The 19,015-nt window shown below is 44.1% G+C and overlaps 1 protein-coding gene across 2 annotated transcripts in view; it reads left to right on the top strand.

The window, feature by feature from the left end:
- Positions 1 to 19,015, top strand: part of LOC116979668 (solute carrier family 12 member 9-like) — a 105,204-nt gene that overhangs the window by 40,941 nt on the left and 45,248 nt on the right. For both annotated transcript variants that reach the window (XM_033031341.1, XM_033031340.1), the window contains exons 7-8: positions 1,998 to 2,155; positions 7,199 to 7,281. In XM_033031341.1, the coding sequence (XP_032887232.1) occupies positions 1,998 to 2,155; positions 7,199 to 7,281 (241 nt within the window). The remainder of the gene's footprint in view (positions 1 to 1,997; positions 2,156 to 7,198; positions 7,282 to 19,015) is intronic.

Here is a 19,015-nt window from a genome sequence, read left to right as displayed (position 1 = left end):
TAAAAATTCCTGTATCCAGCCTCCCATGTGGCTTGCAGACTTATGAACAAAGGTTCTGATGGCAGACCATCAGGATGACTCACAATCATGGTACACGTCTGTGCTGCATAGACTCTGGCAATTGGTTTTCAAATCAGCCTATTGCTTGAAGCAAGTTTGTAAAGTTTGGCCCAAAGAACTAACCATTTATCTCACCGGTTTGCTTTGCAACATTAAAACAGGAGACGGGGTTACTATTTTGCAGTATGTTTTGTACGGCAACGCACCATTGTATATTCTGAAGCTGAAATGAAGCGAATGCAATAATTAATTTGGACAGTTCTTCCACTTTTCTCCTGAAAATAAATGCTTAATTTATAATCAATTAATTACACAAAGCTTGAAAAGCATTTCTGAACATGATGTTTTTATTTTCCCGTCCCCGTTAGTGCAAACGACCTAGAAATGTTCTGAGGGGGTGATTGTTGTCTGCGGCCGGTACCAGTAGCAGGCTTTTATTTTCTGCAGGAAGCATAGTAACTGATAAATGTTGGGTAGAACAAATGAAATCACATTTATATGTTTAAATGTACACCAAATATATTTTGTGGGACAAAGGTTGTTGGGATTTGTGTTTGTTATAGCTTGCTGCAAGCAATAGGCCGATTTGAAAACCAATTACCAGAGTCTATGCAGCACAGACATGTACAATGATTGTGAGTCATCCTGATGGTCTGCCATCAAAACCTTTGTTCATAAGTATGCAAGCCACGTGGGAGGCTGGATACAGGAATTTTTAGATGCACAAATAGGATAATGAAAATTGAATGGCACACTCCACATTGTTAGATATGTCTTGCCTGCCTCATTAGTTTTATTAGCTGCACTTAGAAATGCTGACCTATAGCATTTTTAAACTGAAGTTGGAAGATGTAATTATATTAAGCTCTTTTGATAGATTGTTTTCTGATTAAGATTGGTATGTTTACTTTCCAAAAAGGTTATTCAAAATATCTCCCAGAGTATAGCAACTGAGCTCGGTTTACTAACCTAACCTTTACTAACTTTACTAACCTAACAATGTATAGAATCATTCTATACATTGCATTTACTTATTCTTTGAGATTTTTGTTGCCAAGGTTAAAACATTGTGTTCATGCAGTGTACATTATTACTGCATTATTTCAGTGCCTCCATTTTTATTACTATTTTAAGGTAACAAATTGTCATGATATTATGACAATGGCAGCTAGTTCATGGAAGTTCACATGTATTGTTGTCATGTACACATGTACTGATAGCAAAATGGAAGCAAAGGACCATTCCTGTTTCTGATTGCTGTCCGGTGATTTTTTTCCGGAAAGTGTATGTGTCCGTGAGGTGCAGGCGACGTAGTTCTTTGCACCTGCCATTGTGTGTCCGTAGCGGTGCTGGCAAGAAGGGCCGAGTGGCCTACTCCTGCACCTATTGTCTTTGCACCTGTCATTATGTGTCGGTTGGGTGCAGGCAACGTCGTTCTTTGCACCTGTCATGTAGGTGATGCTGTCCTTGCACAGTTTTTGCAGCAGATTGCACATGGTACGGGTGTTGGGTTATAGGGAGAAGGCAGGTGAATGGGGTTAGGAGGGAGAGAGAGATCAGCCATGGTTGAATGGCAGAGCAGAGTTGACGGGTGGAATGGACCAAATCTGCTATCACATGAATATGGGCAGGGGGAAGACAATGAAGATGATTGGTGATCATAAATTAGTGCTTAGAGAAGAGGGGAATTCCTTCTTGGGAATCATTGGGGCAGAATGCTAAATGTCTGCCTTTGTGAGCCTCCACGGCTTATTTCTATAAGTTCTCTTTATCTGGATTTTGATCAGTTGTCCAACTGCTAAATAACTACTTCTTTAAACTAATGCATCCTAGCAATGTTGGCAGGTGGTTTAGCAGTTTGTATTTTATGGGATAAACTAATTCTTTTGGTTTTCTGGATGTGTGCTCACCAAGTGTGATTTTTTTTCTCTTTAAAGATTTCTTCTCCAAAATAATTATGGCTTCCTGGAGGACATCAACGTCTGGCACCCTTTTGTCATAATCGGCATCTACTCTTCAACTCTGTCGGCTGCAATGAGCAATTTGATTGGAGCATCAAGAATTCTCTATGCACTTGCTAAGGACAATATATTTGGCAAGTTGTTTGAAGTTATTATGTTTATAAAATGACTGTTGGAATCAAAGTTGTGCAGAAACACTTGATGTTGACATTACATTTTGTGAAAGACTTTCTGCTTGTCACAACTGAACTAAATAACTTTCTAATGGGCACTTTGTTCAGGAAACTAATTCCATGTTGAAAGCAGCACATTGGCATTTTCCGCAAGGCTTATGCAGACAGTAAAAGGTTGGAGGAGATTATTGAGAGGTGGCAGATTCAGTTCTGGGTACAAACATGATGTCATATATTTGTAAGGATATGGGAATTGGAATGTTCTATAAATGTTGAAATTGTTTAACCCTGGTACTAAATTGTTTAACCATGGGCCAGATATATTTGCAGTAGAGGGAGGTTCAGTGGGTTGATTCCCAAAAGAGGCTTTGCTGTATGAAGAGAAATTAATTTACATACATAGATACATAAACAATAGGTGCAGGAGTCGGCCATTTGGCCCTTCGAGCCAGCATCGCCATTCAATGTGATCATGACTGATCACCCACAATCAGTCTCCGTTCCTGCCTTCTCCCCATACCCCTTAATTCCACTAGCCCTAAGAGCTCTATCTAACTCTCTTTTGAATGCATCCAGTGAATCGGCCTCCACTGCCTTCTCACGCAGAGAATTCCACAAATTCACAATTCTCTGGGTGAAAATGTTTTTCCTCATCTCAGTTGTAAATGGCCTACCTATTATTCTTAAACTGTGGCCCCTGGTTCTGGTCTCCCCCAACATCGGGCACATGTTTCCTGCATCTAGAGTATCCAATCCATTAATTATTTTATATGTTTCGATAAGACACCCTCTCATCCTTCTGAATTCCAGTGAATACAAGCCCATTCTTTCATCATATGTCAGTCCCGCCATCCTGGGAATTAACCTTGTGAACCCACACCACACTCCCTCAATAGCAAGAATGTCCTTCCTCAAATTAGGAGACCAAAACTGCACACAATCAGGGCCGACCTTAAGCCGATTTGACCGATTGCTCCCAATTGGGCCCCGCGCCTAATGGGGGCCCCGCACTAATGTTCCGTATTTCGTACGGAAATACGAATTCTCTTTGTTAAATAAAGATTTTTTTTTTAATTCGCCATCCGGATTTTTTTTTTAAACGAACATGTATAACAACCGCAGCAAGGCCATCAGACACAAATGATTTGTTAACTCGTACTGTTAGCACTTCTTAACATGAAGTAGTTAACAAGTTATTATACAAGGTAATCAATCTGCATCCATCCACATTCCTCAGTAAATGTTATTGTGTTTTGAATGAGTATTAATGATGCCGTGTTCCTTTGAATAAAATTCACGCGGCGTCAATAATACTTGTTTAAAACACAATTACATTTACTGAGGAATGTAGATCGATGACACATTGAGAATTTCTTTAAACTCACCATCATGAGTGAGGGCCCCGGACCGCGAGAAGGGGCTTCTTCCTGGTGTGTAGGTTAGTCATTCACCTACCGACCCACGTTGTGTCTCTCTGTGTTTTGCTCTCTCTCTCCCTCCCTCCCTCCCTCCCTCCCTCTCTCTCGCTCTCTCTCCCGCTCCCCATCTCGTCTCTCTCTAGCTCTCCCACTCCCTATCTATTACCCTGTCGCCTCAGCATTCCCGGAATCATTGACGTTTAGCGGTAGACAAAAATGCTGGAGAAACCCAGCGGGTGAGGCAGCCGCCTTGCCCGTTGAGTTCCTCCAGCACTCTGTGTTTTTTGTTTGGCTCTGAAGTTGAAGGTGGCTCAGCGGGACGGGTTGCGTTTCTGGTCGAGACCCTTCTTCAGACAATCACAAGTACTCTCACCGACGAGAGTTCAATTCAGTCTGAAGAAGGGTCTTCTCTCCAGAGTCGCTGCGCTGCCTGGCCTGCTGAGTTACTATAGCTTTATATCTATCTTCAATTTCAGAGAAATACAATTTCTCACGGGGGGCTTATAAAGTCTCTAAACCCCTCTGGGAACCTCTGAACACCTAAACCCCCTCTATTCCCCCTATTTTCCACTATAACACTTCTGAACACTTCTAAACCCATCTGAACCCATCTGAAGCCCTCTAAACATCTCTAAACCGTTTAAACCCCTCTAAATTAGGAGGCTACAAGGTGACTTGGATAGGCTGGGTGAGTGGGCAAATGCATGGCAGATGCAGTATAATGTGGATAAATGTGAGGTTACCCACTTTGGTGGCAAAAACAGGAAAGTAGACTATTATCTGAATGGTGGCCGATTAGGAAAAGGGGAAATGCAACGAGACCTGGGTGTCATGGTACACCAGTCATTGAAAGTAGGCACGCAGGTGCAGCAGGCCGTGAAGAAAGCGAATGGTATGTTAGCATTCATAGTAAAAGGATTTGAGTATAGGAGCAGGGAGGTTCTACTGCAGTTGGACAGGGTCTTGGTGAGACCACACCTGGAGTATTGCGTACAGTTTTGGGCTCTTAATCTGAGGAAGGACATTCTTGCCATAGAGGGAGTACAGAGAAGGTTCACCAGACTGATTCCTGGGATGTCAGGACTTTCATATGAAGAAAGACTGGATAGACTCGGCTTGTACTCGCTAAAATTTAGAAGATTGAGGGGGGATCTTATAGAAACGCACAAAATTCTTAAGGGGTTGGACAGGCTAAATGCAGGAAGATTGTTCCCGATGTTGGGGAAGTCCAGAACAAGGGGTCACAGTTTAAGGATAAAGGGGAAATCTTTTAGGACTGAGATGAGAAAAACACTTTATACACAGAGTGGTGAATCCCTGGAATTCTCTGCCACAGAATGTAGTTGAGGCCAGTTCGTTGGCTATATTTAAGAGGGAGTTAGATGTGGCCCTTGTGGCTAAAGGAATCAGGGGGTATGGAGAGAAAGCAGGTACAGGATACTGAGTTGGATGATCAGCCATGATCATATTGAATGGCTGTGCAAGCTCAAAGGGGCGAATGGCCTCCTCCTGCACCTTGTTTCTATGTTTCTATGACTGCGTCCAACTGCTGTCTGGTTCGTTGATCGGTTTGCTAGATATGAACTGTTTTGGGAGAGAAAAATGCTCACGGCAGACCAAACGTGTTAAACAGAAATTGGTCAGATATTGAGCTTTACACAGTGAGAAATCATGTGAAATAATCACTGAATTTAATTTTAAATTAATGTACCTGCATGTTATACTGTTTAGTTTGGAGATACAACCAGATAGTCCACTGAGTTCGCACAGACCAGCGATTTTTGTTTTCCTATTTGATAATATTATTTGGCGGCCAATCAATCGCTGTCTCTAAGGGGGTTGCATCCAATCACCAATCAGCTTGCCTTAAAATTTCCGTCCAATCAACAAATAGTTCTCCTCCCGTCCAATCAGCCGCTGTCTCCAAGGGCATTGTGTCCAATCACATAATGCAGTTTAATGGTAATTAGCTGCTACGGTAAATGTTGGAAGCCAGCGGAGCTACTGACAGTCAAACGGGAGGGAGCAGGAGAGATTCACACAGTGTATAATCCATAGCACCTAGTGTACAATTTCATGATATATACTAAATAACTGGGCTGACAGGCCTTGGCTAGGAATCTGGGGTTCACCAAAATTGTTCCCAATTGGGCCCCGCTCCCCCTAAGGCCGGCCCTGCACACAATACTCCGGGTGTGGTCTCACTAGGGCCCTGTACAACTGCAGAAGGACCTCTTTGCTCCTATACTCCTCTTTTTATGAAGGCCAACATGCCATTAGCATTCTTCACTGACTGTTGTACCTATATACTTACTTTCAGTGACTGATGTACAAGCACACCCAGGTCTCGTTGCACCTCCCCTTCTCCTAATCTGACACCATTCAGATAATAATCTGCCTTCCTGTTCTTGCCACCAAAGTAGATAACCTTACATTATACTGCATCTGCCATGCATCTGCCCACTCACCCAACCTATCCAAGTCACCCTGTAGCCTCATAGCATCCTACAGCTTTTTGTGTCTATATACGACCTTTCTGCTTGGACAGGGATGGTGAAGAATGAAAAGAACGGGGTTTCTGAGAATATTTTGGATGAGGATGATAAACCATGCGATTCTGCTTGGATTGATGCATGTTCCATTAAGCCATTACGTGCAATGACATATTACATTCCTACACACCTGGGGTGAGATTCTGGGCCAGCTGTGATTACTTTTGATTCCAATTCCAGTCATTATATGTGATTATTTGCACTGTAACCTTCTGAGAACACTCTTCATTAGCTTTTACCTTCGTGAGGTCCGTTGCCTTTCGCAATTAGTGGTTTAATCACTGATAATAAATAACCATGAGCCTTTCAAAAATGCTTTTAACATTTACAATAATGTTTCTAAATTAAAGAGTGAAATAAACATTGTTAATAACGAATGCAAAATTAATTCCGTGCAATCTACTTTTTTCCAAAATTCAGTGTTTAATCAATTTAACTCACCTTAAACCAAAGTAAATTCAGAACTCAAATTATTTAACTAATATACGATGTTAAAACTCCATTAATTCAACACAATTGCAATTCATTTTCTTTAAAGATATTACATGGTACAATAAACTTTTAATATTTCAAATCCATCTTGAATAAAGGGAAAAACTGTCTCTTGGTGACAGTTAAGGGATTTCAGTCTATATCATGATCAAGTAATAATTTTGATTAAATTACTGCCCTAATTAATATCCCCTGAAATTTTGTAATCTTCAACATCTGCTGATAAGTTTAGATTCTTTTTTCTGAAATCCTTCATTTGAATGTTAGCAGAAACATTCTTTTATTTTGCAATATTAATAGGTGAATGTGTCGGTGCACCTTATAATGTAACCATTACTGTTATTCTGCGTCTAACTTCTTTCAAAGTGAACCATGCTGGACCATGCCTGTCTAACAATGAGGTGAATTCCCAGGGGAATCGCTGTAGCTTGTTGCATTGTTTAAATTCTAATCTGAGAAAACACTTAAATATCTGGGAAATATTGGTAGCCTGTCTCTAATTAATCTGCTCAATAGATTAACTTTTCTTTTCCCCCTTTCAGGTAAGCTGCTCACACCTGCGAAGAAGACCTCTGCCAGTGGAAACCCCTGGGCTGCTGTTCTGATCTCCTGGGTCTTTGTCCAGGTGATTAAAGTCACCCTAACATTTGAATATCTCCTGCACTGTTTTGCTTTCTTCTATGTGAGAAATAATTTTGGTTTGCAGATTATTGAATTGTTTCAATATTTGGCAGTCTATGAAATGTTCTTTAGCTCATATGGGGTAATTTGTACAAGACTGATGTCACTCTGTGTTCCCTTTAAGTTTTATTTACTACTAGATTAAGTGAGACCCGTTGGGTCCCTGTCACACAGGCGTCTTGGTCCCCCAGTGCAATATTCTACCACTCACCCATAGCCCTCAACTGCATAGGCGCAGCTCATTTCCCCTCATCCCTGGCACTCTCTCCCCCTCCTCTTCACCCTCCCTCTTCTTTCCCCTCTCCTCCTCCCCTCCCCTAATCCCTCCCTCACCTCTCTCCCTCTCCTTTCCCCTACCCTTAGTTACTCCCTCCCTCCATCTCTCCCCTCCCTACCCCCCTCATATCCCTCTATCCCCTACCTCCCCCACTCCTCACCTCCCCCTATCCCCCCCACTATCCCTCATCTACTCCCCCACTGCCCCCTCCTCTACTCCCCCCTCCTCCCCCTCTATTCCCCATCCTCCCGCACTCTCCCTCCTCCCTCATCTTTCCCCTCTACTCCTACCCTCCCACAATCCCTCCCTCCCCTCCTTTCCCCTACCCTCAGTCACTCCCTCCCTCCCTCTATAACTCCTCTCCCCTCCCTACTCATCTCCTCTCCCTCAATCCCCTCTCCTCCCCCACTCTTCCTCCCCAGGATCTCGAGGTTGCCGCTCCTCTCCCTTCTTGCGTGCCCCAGAGGAGCATCAGCCGTCGGCGCGGATCCTTGGCTCGGCCTGGAAGCACCAGCAGCGCCGGCCGCGCTGGCGTGTGGGTGGGCGGGTGGGTGGGGGTGGGGGGGAGAGCTCGGAGATAAAACGGGGGAAGAGCCATGGCGGAGAGGGGGGTATCACGGGGAGGGGGGCAGGAACCAGCGAGGGGGACCAGAGGGGAAGGGGCTGGAGCTGCGGGATGTTGTGATGGCGGTGCGTTTGGGACTCACAGCGGGCGCTGGCCGCTCTCGACCGCCGGGATCAGATTCTCCACTTTCCGTTTGGCGATATCTCCCGCGCCAGGCTGGGCCACTTCCGGTCCCTCCGAAAATTGTGTCCGGTTGGAGACCTCCGCCGGCCACCCACAGCGTCCCTCAGCTCCAATAAATACGCGATGGCGCAGGAAGGGGCGGACCGTCCCGCGGAGTGACAGGAGAACAAACCAATCCACGCGGCGCTGACTGGCAGGAGAGGAGATCAATCCGCGCACGCATGGTTTTTAAGATTTTTAAACCTCGCTAACTTTTACAATATTTCACCGATCGGAATGAAACTTGGTACACTCGCAGCACAGAAGAACGGTGAGTAAGCTGGAAAATATTGTAGCGCTATCGCGTACCGTTTTTGCGCAAATAGAAAAACTGCGCAAACCGGAAGATAACAAGATCAGAGATTTAGTTATGTATAGATAAATAGATAGATAGATTACTATTTGAGCAACTTAAAAAGCAGTTGTACAATTTTACATAAACTTAATGAGAAACTTGAGTAACTTCCAGTATTTCAAGTTGCTTATCTAAAATCATCAGTAGGCTTGAAACATATTGGACAATACAGAACTGAATTAATCTGCAAGTTAATTATCTCTCTCAGCTAAATGGGAATTAAGTTGAAGGTTGCAATTGATAGACCCTTGAGCACCAGGCCACAGAATACTTTCTCTCTCAAGTCCTCTGACACACAGTTTTCCACAGTGATATTTGAGATATGAGTGACGACCATGTCTGAGTTTAAACTCAAAGAGATAATCTGCAATGATCTTGTCATTAAATTTGGATCAATGGTATGAAGATCTGAACAGGCTAATTCTATCTTTTTATATTTGCCATTATTTGAAAGTGGCATTTGTGGCTTTTGTGCCTTTCCTTGATTTATAATGAGATAAGTAATAGACAGGAACATGGGCAAATGGGAGCAGATGGTCACCTTTGTAGGAAGGAACTGCAGATGCTGGTTTAACCGAAAATAGACACAAAATGCCGGAGTAACTTGGCAGGTCAGGCAGCATCTCTAGAGAAAAGGAATAGGTGATGTTTTGGGTGGAGATCCTTCATCAGCCACATTGCACATGTTCACCTGGACCCTCCAATATTATCTGCTCCTGGCCTCAACACGTTGTATTTACGTTGTCCTTGTTTCCTTAATCTTTCAAAAATGCGTTTACTTTCTCGTGAATTAGCTCCAGTGATCTCACTGCCACAGACCTCTGGATTAGACTGTTCTAGAGATTCACTTTGCTCGACGAGGAATTTCCTCTGCTCCTTGGTTTTAAATCGACAGCTCCTTGTAACCATAATCCTGCTTTTGAGATTCCCATCAGTCAATATAATTCATCACTTTGTCTTGTCCCATGGAACAGAACACTGAAACAGGCCCTTTGGCCCACAATGTCTATGTCGAACATTTTGTCAGATTAACTGAATCCCTTGTTGCTGCACATGATGCACATCCCTTGCAAACTGGAGGAACTGCACCTTGTATTCTGCTTGGCTAACATGTAACCCAATGGTATGACCAATTAATTCTCCAATTTTAACCAGTACCTCCCCTTGCCCCTGACACTATCCCGTGCTCTCCACATCCATTTCTCTCACTGTCCTGCCCCTCTCTCTCTCCCCCGACTCCATCCTTTTCCATCTATATCTCTCCCTCTGCCTTTTTCACTCCTCTCTCTCGTCTCCTTTTCAACTCTGGCCTTTGATCTCCCATCTGCCAATCAATTCCCACCCCCTCATCTCTTCTGCAACTTTCTCCCCCCCCCTACTACATTCAGTCTGAAGAAAGGTCCCGACCCAAAACGCCATCTGTCCTTTCCTTCGAATGATGGTGCCTGACCCGCTAAGTTGCTCCAGCACTCTGTGCTTTGGTCAAGGCTCCATCTTCTATATGAAAGGAAATGTGGAACTTCAGCGCAAACGTATCAAGAGTGAGGTTAGGAGAGGTCTCCATGCAGGGGGTTTGGAGCAGGAAATGCGTGGTCACGGGGTGGCTGGAGCGGAGACCGTGGCTGCCGGTGGGAAATGCGAATAAGGAGGTAAAGTGGGAAAGATGCAGAGCCACACCGAGTGCAGTGCCGGGGATAATGTTTGGATTGTTGCTGCAAAAGGCTGAGCACCAACATGTGGGAGTTGGGCCAAAGGGCCTATTTCCACTCTGTATGAGCCTGTGACTAACATTGACATTGTGATTGAGCACCTTCTGATGTGTAAACCTCTACACTTCAGCAGGGGTGCAGTGCTGCCAGAGCTCACCGATGCCTGGTGCTGCGCCTAGAATTCTGGTGAGGTGATGGCTCTGGCCCGCTGGTGGCCGGTGGAGAGGCGAGCGTCGGTGGAGGCCCATGGGGGGCTGGAGTAGAGATACAGGCAGCAGCATCGGTGGCCTCAGGAAGACAGTGTAAGTCGGCGATAGAGGTGGTGGCCCTGCCCGGCAAGATGGTGAGAGTCGGCAGCCGTGGGCGGCAGTTTAGGTGGTCCTGGCCTAGGTTTGGCCAGGAAGGCGGTGAGGGTCGGAGTGGCGGTGGATGTTGTTACTGGTCCTCGTGGTGGCCACCTAATGGCAGGCGGGCAGTTGAGCCGAGGAGTGTCGGTGGAGGGACCAGTCTGGAGGCGGGCAAGCTTGTGTCCAGATAAGCGAGGAAGAGTTTGTTGAGGGTGTGGATCTGGCGTCGAATGAAGTAGAGTTGTGGTCCATTACAGGTGTTGGTGGATGGGCGGGTGAGCAGGTGGGTGAGCGGGCGGGTGGGTGAGCGGGTGGGTGAGCGGGCGGGTGGGTGAGCGGGCGGGTGGGTGAGCGGGCGGGTGGGTGAGCGGGCGGGTAAGCGGGCGGGTAGGCGGGCGAGTGGGCGGGTGCGTGTATGTGTAAAAGCACAGAACTGCGGGAGAGTCTGTGCGAATTGGTGCCGGGTCTGTAAAAAAAAGCTAAAATGATCAGCTGGGAATTTTAATTAGCGGGGAGTTTAACAGCGGCCGCATATTAAATCAAGCGGATTTTACAGAAGCGAAGGTTGAGGTAGATAAGATAATAATTTATGTAAAGATTCATCCTTCTTTAACTTTTTATATATCTAAAAACTAAACAGGATTTGTATTGGTCTAACCACGTAATATCCCACGTGTCAGGATATTGTGAGTATTATCGATACCCCTATGGCTTCTATGCAAACAACATTAACTTTCTTTCGGAAACAAGTGTAGGAGTGTAACAAGAATAACGTACAAGAGACTGATAATAGTAAAAGTGACAAAAGCTATGTTTCGTCTGCTTCTAGTTCACATTTTCTAACTGGGTCCAAATGTAGTTCTGAAAGTAATGATGTTTTGAAGTCAGGCTTGTATCCCTGCTCAGGTGTTTGCACTGAAGAAATGTAAGAAAAAGAAATAAGCTTATCCCTGGTTAGACTGCAGGAATGATAAATTTGGGTGTAAAGTTTGTGCAAACATAAGCAATCTGACACTATTCTCTTCTGAGGGTTTTGAGGCTGTCAAATGAATAGCAAATATCCTATTATGGAGCCGATCGATATATAAAAATTAAAGCAAAGATGTATAACGTAGCAAAGATGAGCGGGAAGCAAGAGGATTGGGTAATGTTTAAAGAACAACAGAAGATAACTAAAAAGACAATACGGGGAGAAAAGATGAGGTACGAAGGTAAGCTAGCCAAGAATATAAAGCAGGATAGTAAAAGCTTCTTTAGGTATGTGAAGAGGAAATAATTAGTTAAGACCAAAGTTGGACCCTTGAAGACCGAAAAAGTGAATTGATTATGGGGAACAAGGAAATGGCAGATGAGTTGAACAGGTACTTTGGATCTGTCTTCACTAAGGAGGACACAAACAATCTTCCTGATATAGTAGTGGCCAGAGGATCTGGGGTGACGGAGGAACTGAAGGAAATCCACATTAGGCAGGAAATGGTGTTGGATAGACTGATGGGACTGAAGGCTGATAAATCCCCAGGGCCTGATGGTCTGCATCCCAGGGTACTTAAGGAAGTGGCTCTAGAGATCGTGGATGCATTGGTGATCATTTTCCAATGTTCTATAAAATCAGTACCTATGGATTGGAGGGTAGCTAATGTTATCCCATTTTTTAAGAAAGGCAGGAGAGAGAAAACAGGGAATTAAAGACCAGTTAGCCTGACATCGGTGGTGGGGAAGATGCTGGAGTCAATTATAAAAGATGAAATAGCCGCACATTTGGATAGCAGTAACAGGATCGGTCCGAGTCAGCATGGACTTACGAAGGGGAAAAAATCATGCTTAACTAATCTTCTGGAATTTTTTGAAGATGTAACTAGGAAAATGGATAAGGGAGAGCCAGTGGATGTAGTGTACCTGGACTTTCAGAAAGCATTTGATAAGGTCTACTCCTGCACCTATTGTCTATTGTCTATCGAAGTACACACATAAAGTCTCTCAGAAAAAAATTTGTTGATCACAAACTATCAAAAGCTCACACTGCTGCTCTACGTGTTGTAAATACAGCTAGTGAAGATGCTCTTGGGAAATTACGTCACACCGTGATTGCTTCGCGTCTAAAGGCAACCTTCAGTTTTTCGTTCTGCATATTATTTAGCTCAGAATGACGGGCCATACTCTGATCACTTTGGCTTACTGGAACTTCAAAACAAAGATGGTATTGACATTGGAATTGGATTGCATTCCTGCACTAGTGCTACGGAGATCATTAACCATATCGCCATTAATATGAAAAAAAATTGCCAGCATATCCCGCAGATAAATGGCAACATTTCTGTTCTCATTGGTGAAACAACAAGCCTGAGCAGCAAGACTGCCCTAATAGTTTATTTGAAATGTGAAAGTGATAAGGAAGGTGACCCCAATTTTATGTTTCTAATTGAACTGCCTGATCAGAAAGCTGCAACTATTGCAAAGCATCAATGGAACTGTCTCAGTAACACCTCAGTCTGAAGAAGGGTTTCGGCCCGAAACGTCGCCTATTTCCTTCGCTCCATAGATGCTGCTGCACCCGCTGAGTTTCTCCAGCATTTTTGTGTACCTTCAGTAACCATGGGTTTGATGACTCTTACTTGAAACAGAACCTTGTAGCATTTGCTAGTGATGGGGCGAGTGTAATGCTTGGTGTCAAGTCTGGTGTTACAACAATTCTCAAGGGAAACTACCCTGATGTGATGATTTGGCACTGTCTTCATCACAGATTAGAACTTGCAGTTGGTGATTCGGTGAGAGAAGTTCATGGAATTAATCATTTTCAATCATTGATGGACAAATTGTACTCTGTTTACAGTAGATCACCTCGACATCAAAAGGAACTGTTTGAATGTGCCTCTTAACTAGAACAACAAATTTGCAAAATAGGCCGTGTTCTGGGCACCAGGGGGGTGGCTAGCTCGTTTCGAACAGTTTCAGCAGTGTGGCAAAATTATAAAGCACTGTGTCTTCATTTTGAAAAAGCAATGAAGGATGAAACAAGATCTGGGAGTGACAGAAAAACCTATGAAGGTCTGTTGACAAGACTCTCTTCAGAACAGTTTCTATTGGATTTAGCTCTAATGTATGACACGTTGCATGAACTTGGTTTACTGTCAGAGTGTTTACAGAAAGGCATTCCTACGATTGTTTATGCATGGATCACTGCATGGACTGAAAGAGCCACCTGGTACAAATACTCTAGCTCAAGAGGCAGTTGAAAAGGGGAAGTTTTGAGAAATTACCTTAACAAGCAATAACAAAATCATCTCCATTAATTATCAACAGTTTCTTGTTGGTCTTATAAACAATTTTCAGCACCGTATGTTCACCACAACATCCTTGAAAGGTTCTCATTCTTCTGAATCTTAGAGTATGTATAAATCCCTGCTAAATGAATTGTGTGTCCTTGATAAATGCTGTTGTCCTGCTGAAATACCACCTAATTATGGAGAAGCTGCAATATCATCTCTGCAAGAGGTTTAAGCTTTCTTCTTCCTCTGTAATAAATGCCTTCAGAGATTACGTGGAAGATTGTTGATGCCGCATCCCCCAAGATATACGCCCATTACTGAGCTATTCACGTTATTCCTATTAGTACTGCTGAGTGTGAGAGGGGATTCAGTCACATGAACAATAACACCAACACGCTCAAGAATTCTCATAAATCATGTATCAGCACTTATGTTTGTTAAACTACACGGACCTCGTCTGGTTCAGTGGAATCCTGAGCCCTATGTCACATCATGGCTGCGGTACCACAGACGAACAGAAGACAGACACCAGGACAAGGGTTGCTTCAGACCCCCAAACACATATTACGCCTGACCCTTTGTGGAAATTATTGTAAAACTTCTTATTGGTGGCATTTGGTAATTAGGTAATTACTCGTATATTGGTAAAATACATGATTACCGTCTTTTTCTTTACTTGCTTGATAATTATATTTCATGATAATTAGTGATGGCAATTTTGTGATATTAAATTAAGTTTTATTGTACTAGTTATAGACTAGGATATAGTGATAGGCTATTATCTTGTTTGACCCTCTTGAGAGACTAGCTTGCCCCCCCCCCCCCCCCCCCCCCCCCCCCCCCCCACCCCCAGCAAAACCTGAAATGTCGCCCCTGTTTGACAGCTCCGGCACCTAAAAAATTAGCACTGCAACACTGCACTTCAGGTAAAAACAAATACAACAGGCTGGCTATCTCATCAGGTATTTTATTGTGAAGCTGTTTTGATGAAGAATTGCTGGTCACCTGATTGCAGAGCCAGTCTTTGTTTCTGGCTGCAACAAATTAAATGAACGGGATCTTGTTATGCCTTGCCTGTTTTTCCAGAGTGGCTCATCTCTTTCAGTCACTTTCCCCTCATCATAGCTTTTTGTAGATACAAGAAATTGCAGGATCTAGAATCTTGAGTGAACGCAAAGTGCTGGAGGAACTCAGCGTGTCAGCCAGCATCTGTGGGGGAATGGACTGACAATGTTTCGGGTTGGGACCCTTCTTTAGTTTGACTCAAAACATCATCTGCCCATTCCTTCCACTGATGTTGCCTGACCCACTGAGTTCCTCCAGTACTTTGCTTTGCTGTCCTCTTGAGACGCAACAAAGCAAGGCCCATTTAGGGGATTGAATGGGGTGAAAAAAACACATGAAATCTTCAGCAGTGGAAGTTGAAGTAACTGTGGATTTGCAGATGTTCTGTGATTCTAGTGATAGCCAATAATTGTTTGCTGGAGAAAGGTCGCCCACTTTCATTGGTCAGAAATAATTGGCCGGAGCAGTTGGAAGTGGCAGTGCCCAGGGGCCTGGGTTTGAAGTCAAATCTCTCTTTTATCAAATGCTGCTACAGATTGGTGACAGCGTTGGTGATGATGTAATGAAAGCAGGAACGGCCCTGCAGAATGTTTATTTTAAAGTTTGATCTATTCTGGCCCTGAGATGGGTCTTGGGATCATTTCACGACCCAGAGAGCAGAGATAATCATCTTTTGCAGGATGCTGACCTCTTCATATACATACATACAAATGGTGAGAGTGTGTGAGATAGGCTGTAGAGCAAGAAACAACATGAACATTTCAGGCCAATGTCCTTTCTTCCAGAGCCAATGTGTACCTCCTGCCCGAGTGACCCTTGTATCACAGACACCATCTTACCACCATCAGCCTAGATCACCTCAGAGCTGATTCAACGTGGGAGAGCCTAGGACCAGAGGGCACAGCCTCAGAATAAAAGGACGTACCTTTAGAAGGAGATGACGAGGAATTTATTTAGTTAAAAGGTGGTGAATATGTGGAATTCAGTGCCACAGTCGGCTGTGGAGGCCAAATCATTGGGTATCTTTAAAGCAGAGATTGACAGGTTCTTGATTAGTAAAAGGGTGTCAAAGGTTATGGGGGAAGGGGTGGAGAATGGGGTTGAGAGAGAAAAATGGATCAGCCCCGATGAAAGGGCGGAGCAGACTCGATGGGTCGGGCTGAATTTTGAGACTGGCTGCTCCATTTTGCATCCTGAATATACTTTTGCTCAAAAATTTGAAGTGTCTTAACCAACAAATAACCTGTATCACGACCACCATGTTCTGGAACTACAGTTTAACCCCCCCCCCCCCCCCCCACCATTCACAAATTTAAACTTCTCATCCATGTGCTTAAATCATTCCATAGTCTCTCACTCAGCAGTGGCTGGCGTATATTGCCATTACATTAATTGTGAAGAACAAGAATGGTTCTCTTTGCCCGTGTGCTGGTCATAAAATAACCTTTCTTCTGTAAGTAACCACAGGACGACTCCTAACATTATAGCCAGGAGCTGCAGCAAAATACTTCAATAATTAACATTACAAAGTAATTTGTACATTTATATGCCTTTGGGTGTGAAGCAATCTACAGGGAAAATAGGAATAAAGTTTGAAGAGGAACAGTACATATGTAAGTTGAAGTGGAAGCATTTTCTGTCACTGCTTTCTCCAGAAAGAATTGAGAACATTTTGAAATATCAAAAGCTTTGAGGTCAGTTTTTTTCCACGGGAGAAGGCCGACAGAATAAAGTATGTTTCCCAGTGTTCATTCAGCTTCTGAGAGGGCCAACAGTAAAATCAGCCTTGCCCATTGGTGAAAGCAGTTTCATTCATTTGAATTTGACCTCGTTAAGACATCTGTGAGTTGCACCATCTGTTGGAATTGTTCAGTCCACCTTCACCCATCCTTTCCCACCGACCTCTCACTGTCTTCATATCCAGGTCAAACATAGAGGTGCCAGCATGGTGAGCTACCATTCCAGTAATACGACATTCCTAACTCTCCTTGCTACATACCCAGAACCTGAGTCTTTTTTCATATGTGAAAGAATTTTGGGCTTTAAAATGTAATAGTTCATACATTTTGCAATATTACTGATGCCACTTGAGTTATTACGTAGGTGAGGCTATTTTACTTTTGGATTAAATATAATTATCATCTTGGTCATCCATGAAAGAGTGCTCATAATTTAACACTAACAGGTTTAATTCCTTAGCCCCAGGGTCATTCTGTTCCAGGGATATATTTATACCTTCTGGAAAACGATATATTTATGTATGTACTAGACTAAGTGGGACCCGTTGGGTCCCATGTTCACACGGGAGGGCTGGTCCCCCAACGCAAAATTCCACCTCTCCACCAATTCCAATATTGGTGGCCAGTGGGGGGCGGTGGGGCTTTCTGGAGTGCTGGTATGGATGTTGTGGGCTGAAGGGACTGGTCTCCAGAGGGCTAGTATGGACATTGTGGGCCAAATGGATTCTTGGGGTGGCAGCTCAGTCCCTCAAGCCGGATGTGCTGGCAGCTCCCTCACGGCTGGTGGGCTGGCAGTTGACTCGCGGCTATTCCTTGAAATTCCATTTCAAGCAGGGTGCAAGGCCACCAAATTCAAATCCATTTTCCTACCATTTCAAGCAGGGTGCAAGATCACCAAATTCAAGTGCAGTTTCTTACCACTTCAAGCAGGGTGCAAGGGCACCAAATTCAAGTGCAGTTTCATACCACTTCAAGCAGGGTGCAAGATCACCAAATTCAGGTGCAGTATCCTATCACTTCAAGCAGGGTGCAAGGCCACCGAATTCAAGTGCAGTTTCATACCACTTCAAGCAGGGTGCAAGATCACCAAATTCAGGTGCAGTATCCTACCACTTCAAGCAGGGTGCAAGGCCACCGAATTCAAGTGCAGTTTCCTACCACTTCAAACAGGGTGCAAGGCCACCGAATTCAAGTGCAGTTTCATACCACTTCAAGCAGAGTGCAAGGGCACCAAATTCAAGTGCAGTTTCATACCACTTCAAGCAGGGTGCAAGACCACCAAATTCAGGTGCAGTATCCTACCACTTCAAGCAGGGTGCAAGGCCACCAAATTCAGGTGCAGTTTCATACCACTTCAAGCAGGGCGCAAGGCCACCAAATTCAAATACAGTTTCATACCATTTCATGCAGGGTGCAAGGCCACCAAATTCAAATGCAGTTTCATACCATTTCATGCAGGGTGCAAGGCCACCACATTCAAATGCAGTTTCATACCATTTCAAGCAGGGTGAAATCACCATAAAACCACACAAAACACCACACTCACAGTTCAGTAGACATTCAGTGTGTTCTGTTGATTCACAGCTCAGACAGAGTTGTGACCTCTCCCTCCCCCATCATGCAGAGACTGAGCCACACTCACACTTCCGGGTTTTATAATCCCTCCCGCCGGAAAAGGTGTGGCCTTCATGGCGTTATTGACGGGAGAGAGATTCTCAACATTTTTTAAACACTAATAACACTTTTATTTTTCATTGATGGGAAGAATCCTCTGCACTTGATGAGCGGAGGGGGACTGAGTAAGATGGCTAAAAATCACAGCCGTAAGTGGTAGCGTTTTATCTAAAATCAATATACAGCGCAAACAGGAAGTTGTCAAGTTTAGACCATCAGCCATTTGCAGTGCTTTTACTTCAACCCAAACTGCCACCAGCCATTTGCAGTGCTTTTACATCAACCCAAACCGCCACCAGCCGTTTGCAGTGCTTTTGCTTTGACCCAAAACACCACCAGCCATTTGCAGTGCTCTTACTTCAACCCAAAACGCCCAGCCATTTGCAGCGCTTTTACTTCAACCCAAAACGCCACCAGCCATTTGCAGTGCTTTTACTTCAACCCAAATCGCCACCAGCC

Source organism: Amblyraja radiata, chromosome 13 (assembly GCF_010909765.2).
Source record: "Amblyraja radiata isolate CabotCenter1 chromosome 13, sAmbRad1.1.pri, whole genome shotgun sequence".
NCBI lineage: Eukaryota > Metazoa > Chordata > Chondrichthyes > Rajiformes > Rajidae > Amblyraja > Amblyraja radiata.
This window is presented reverse-complemented; position numbering and strand designations above follow the sequence as displayed.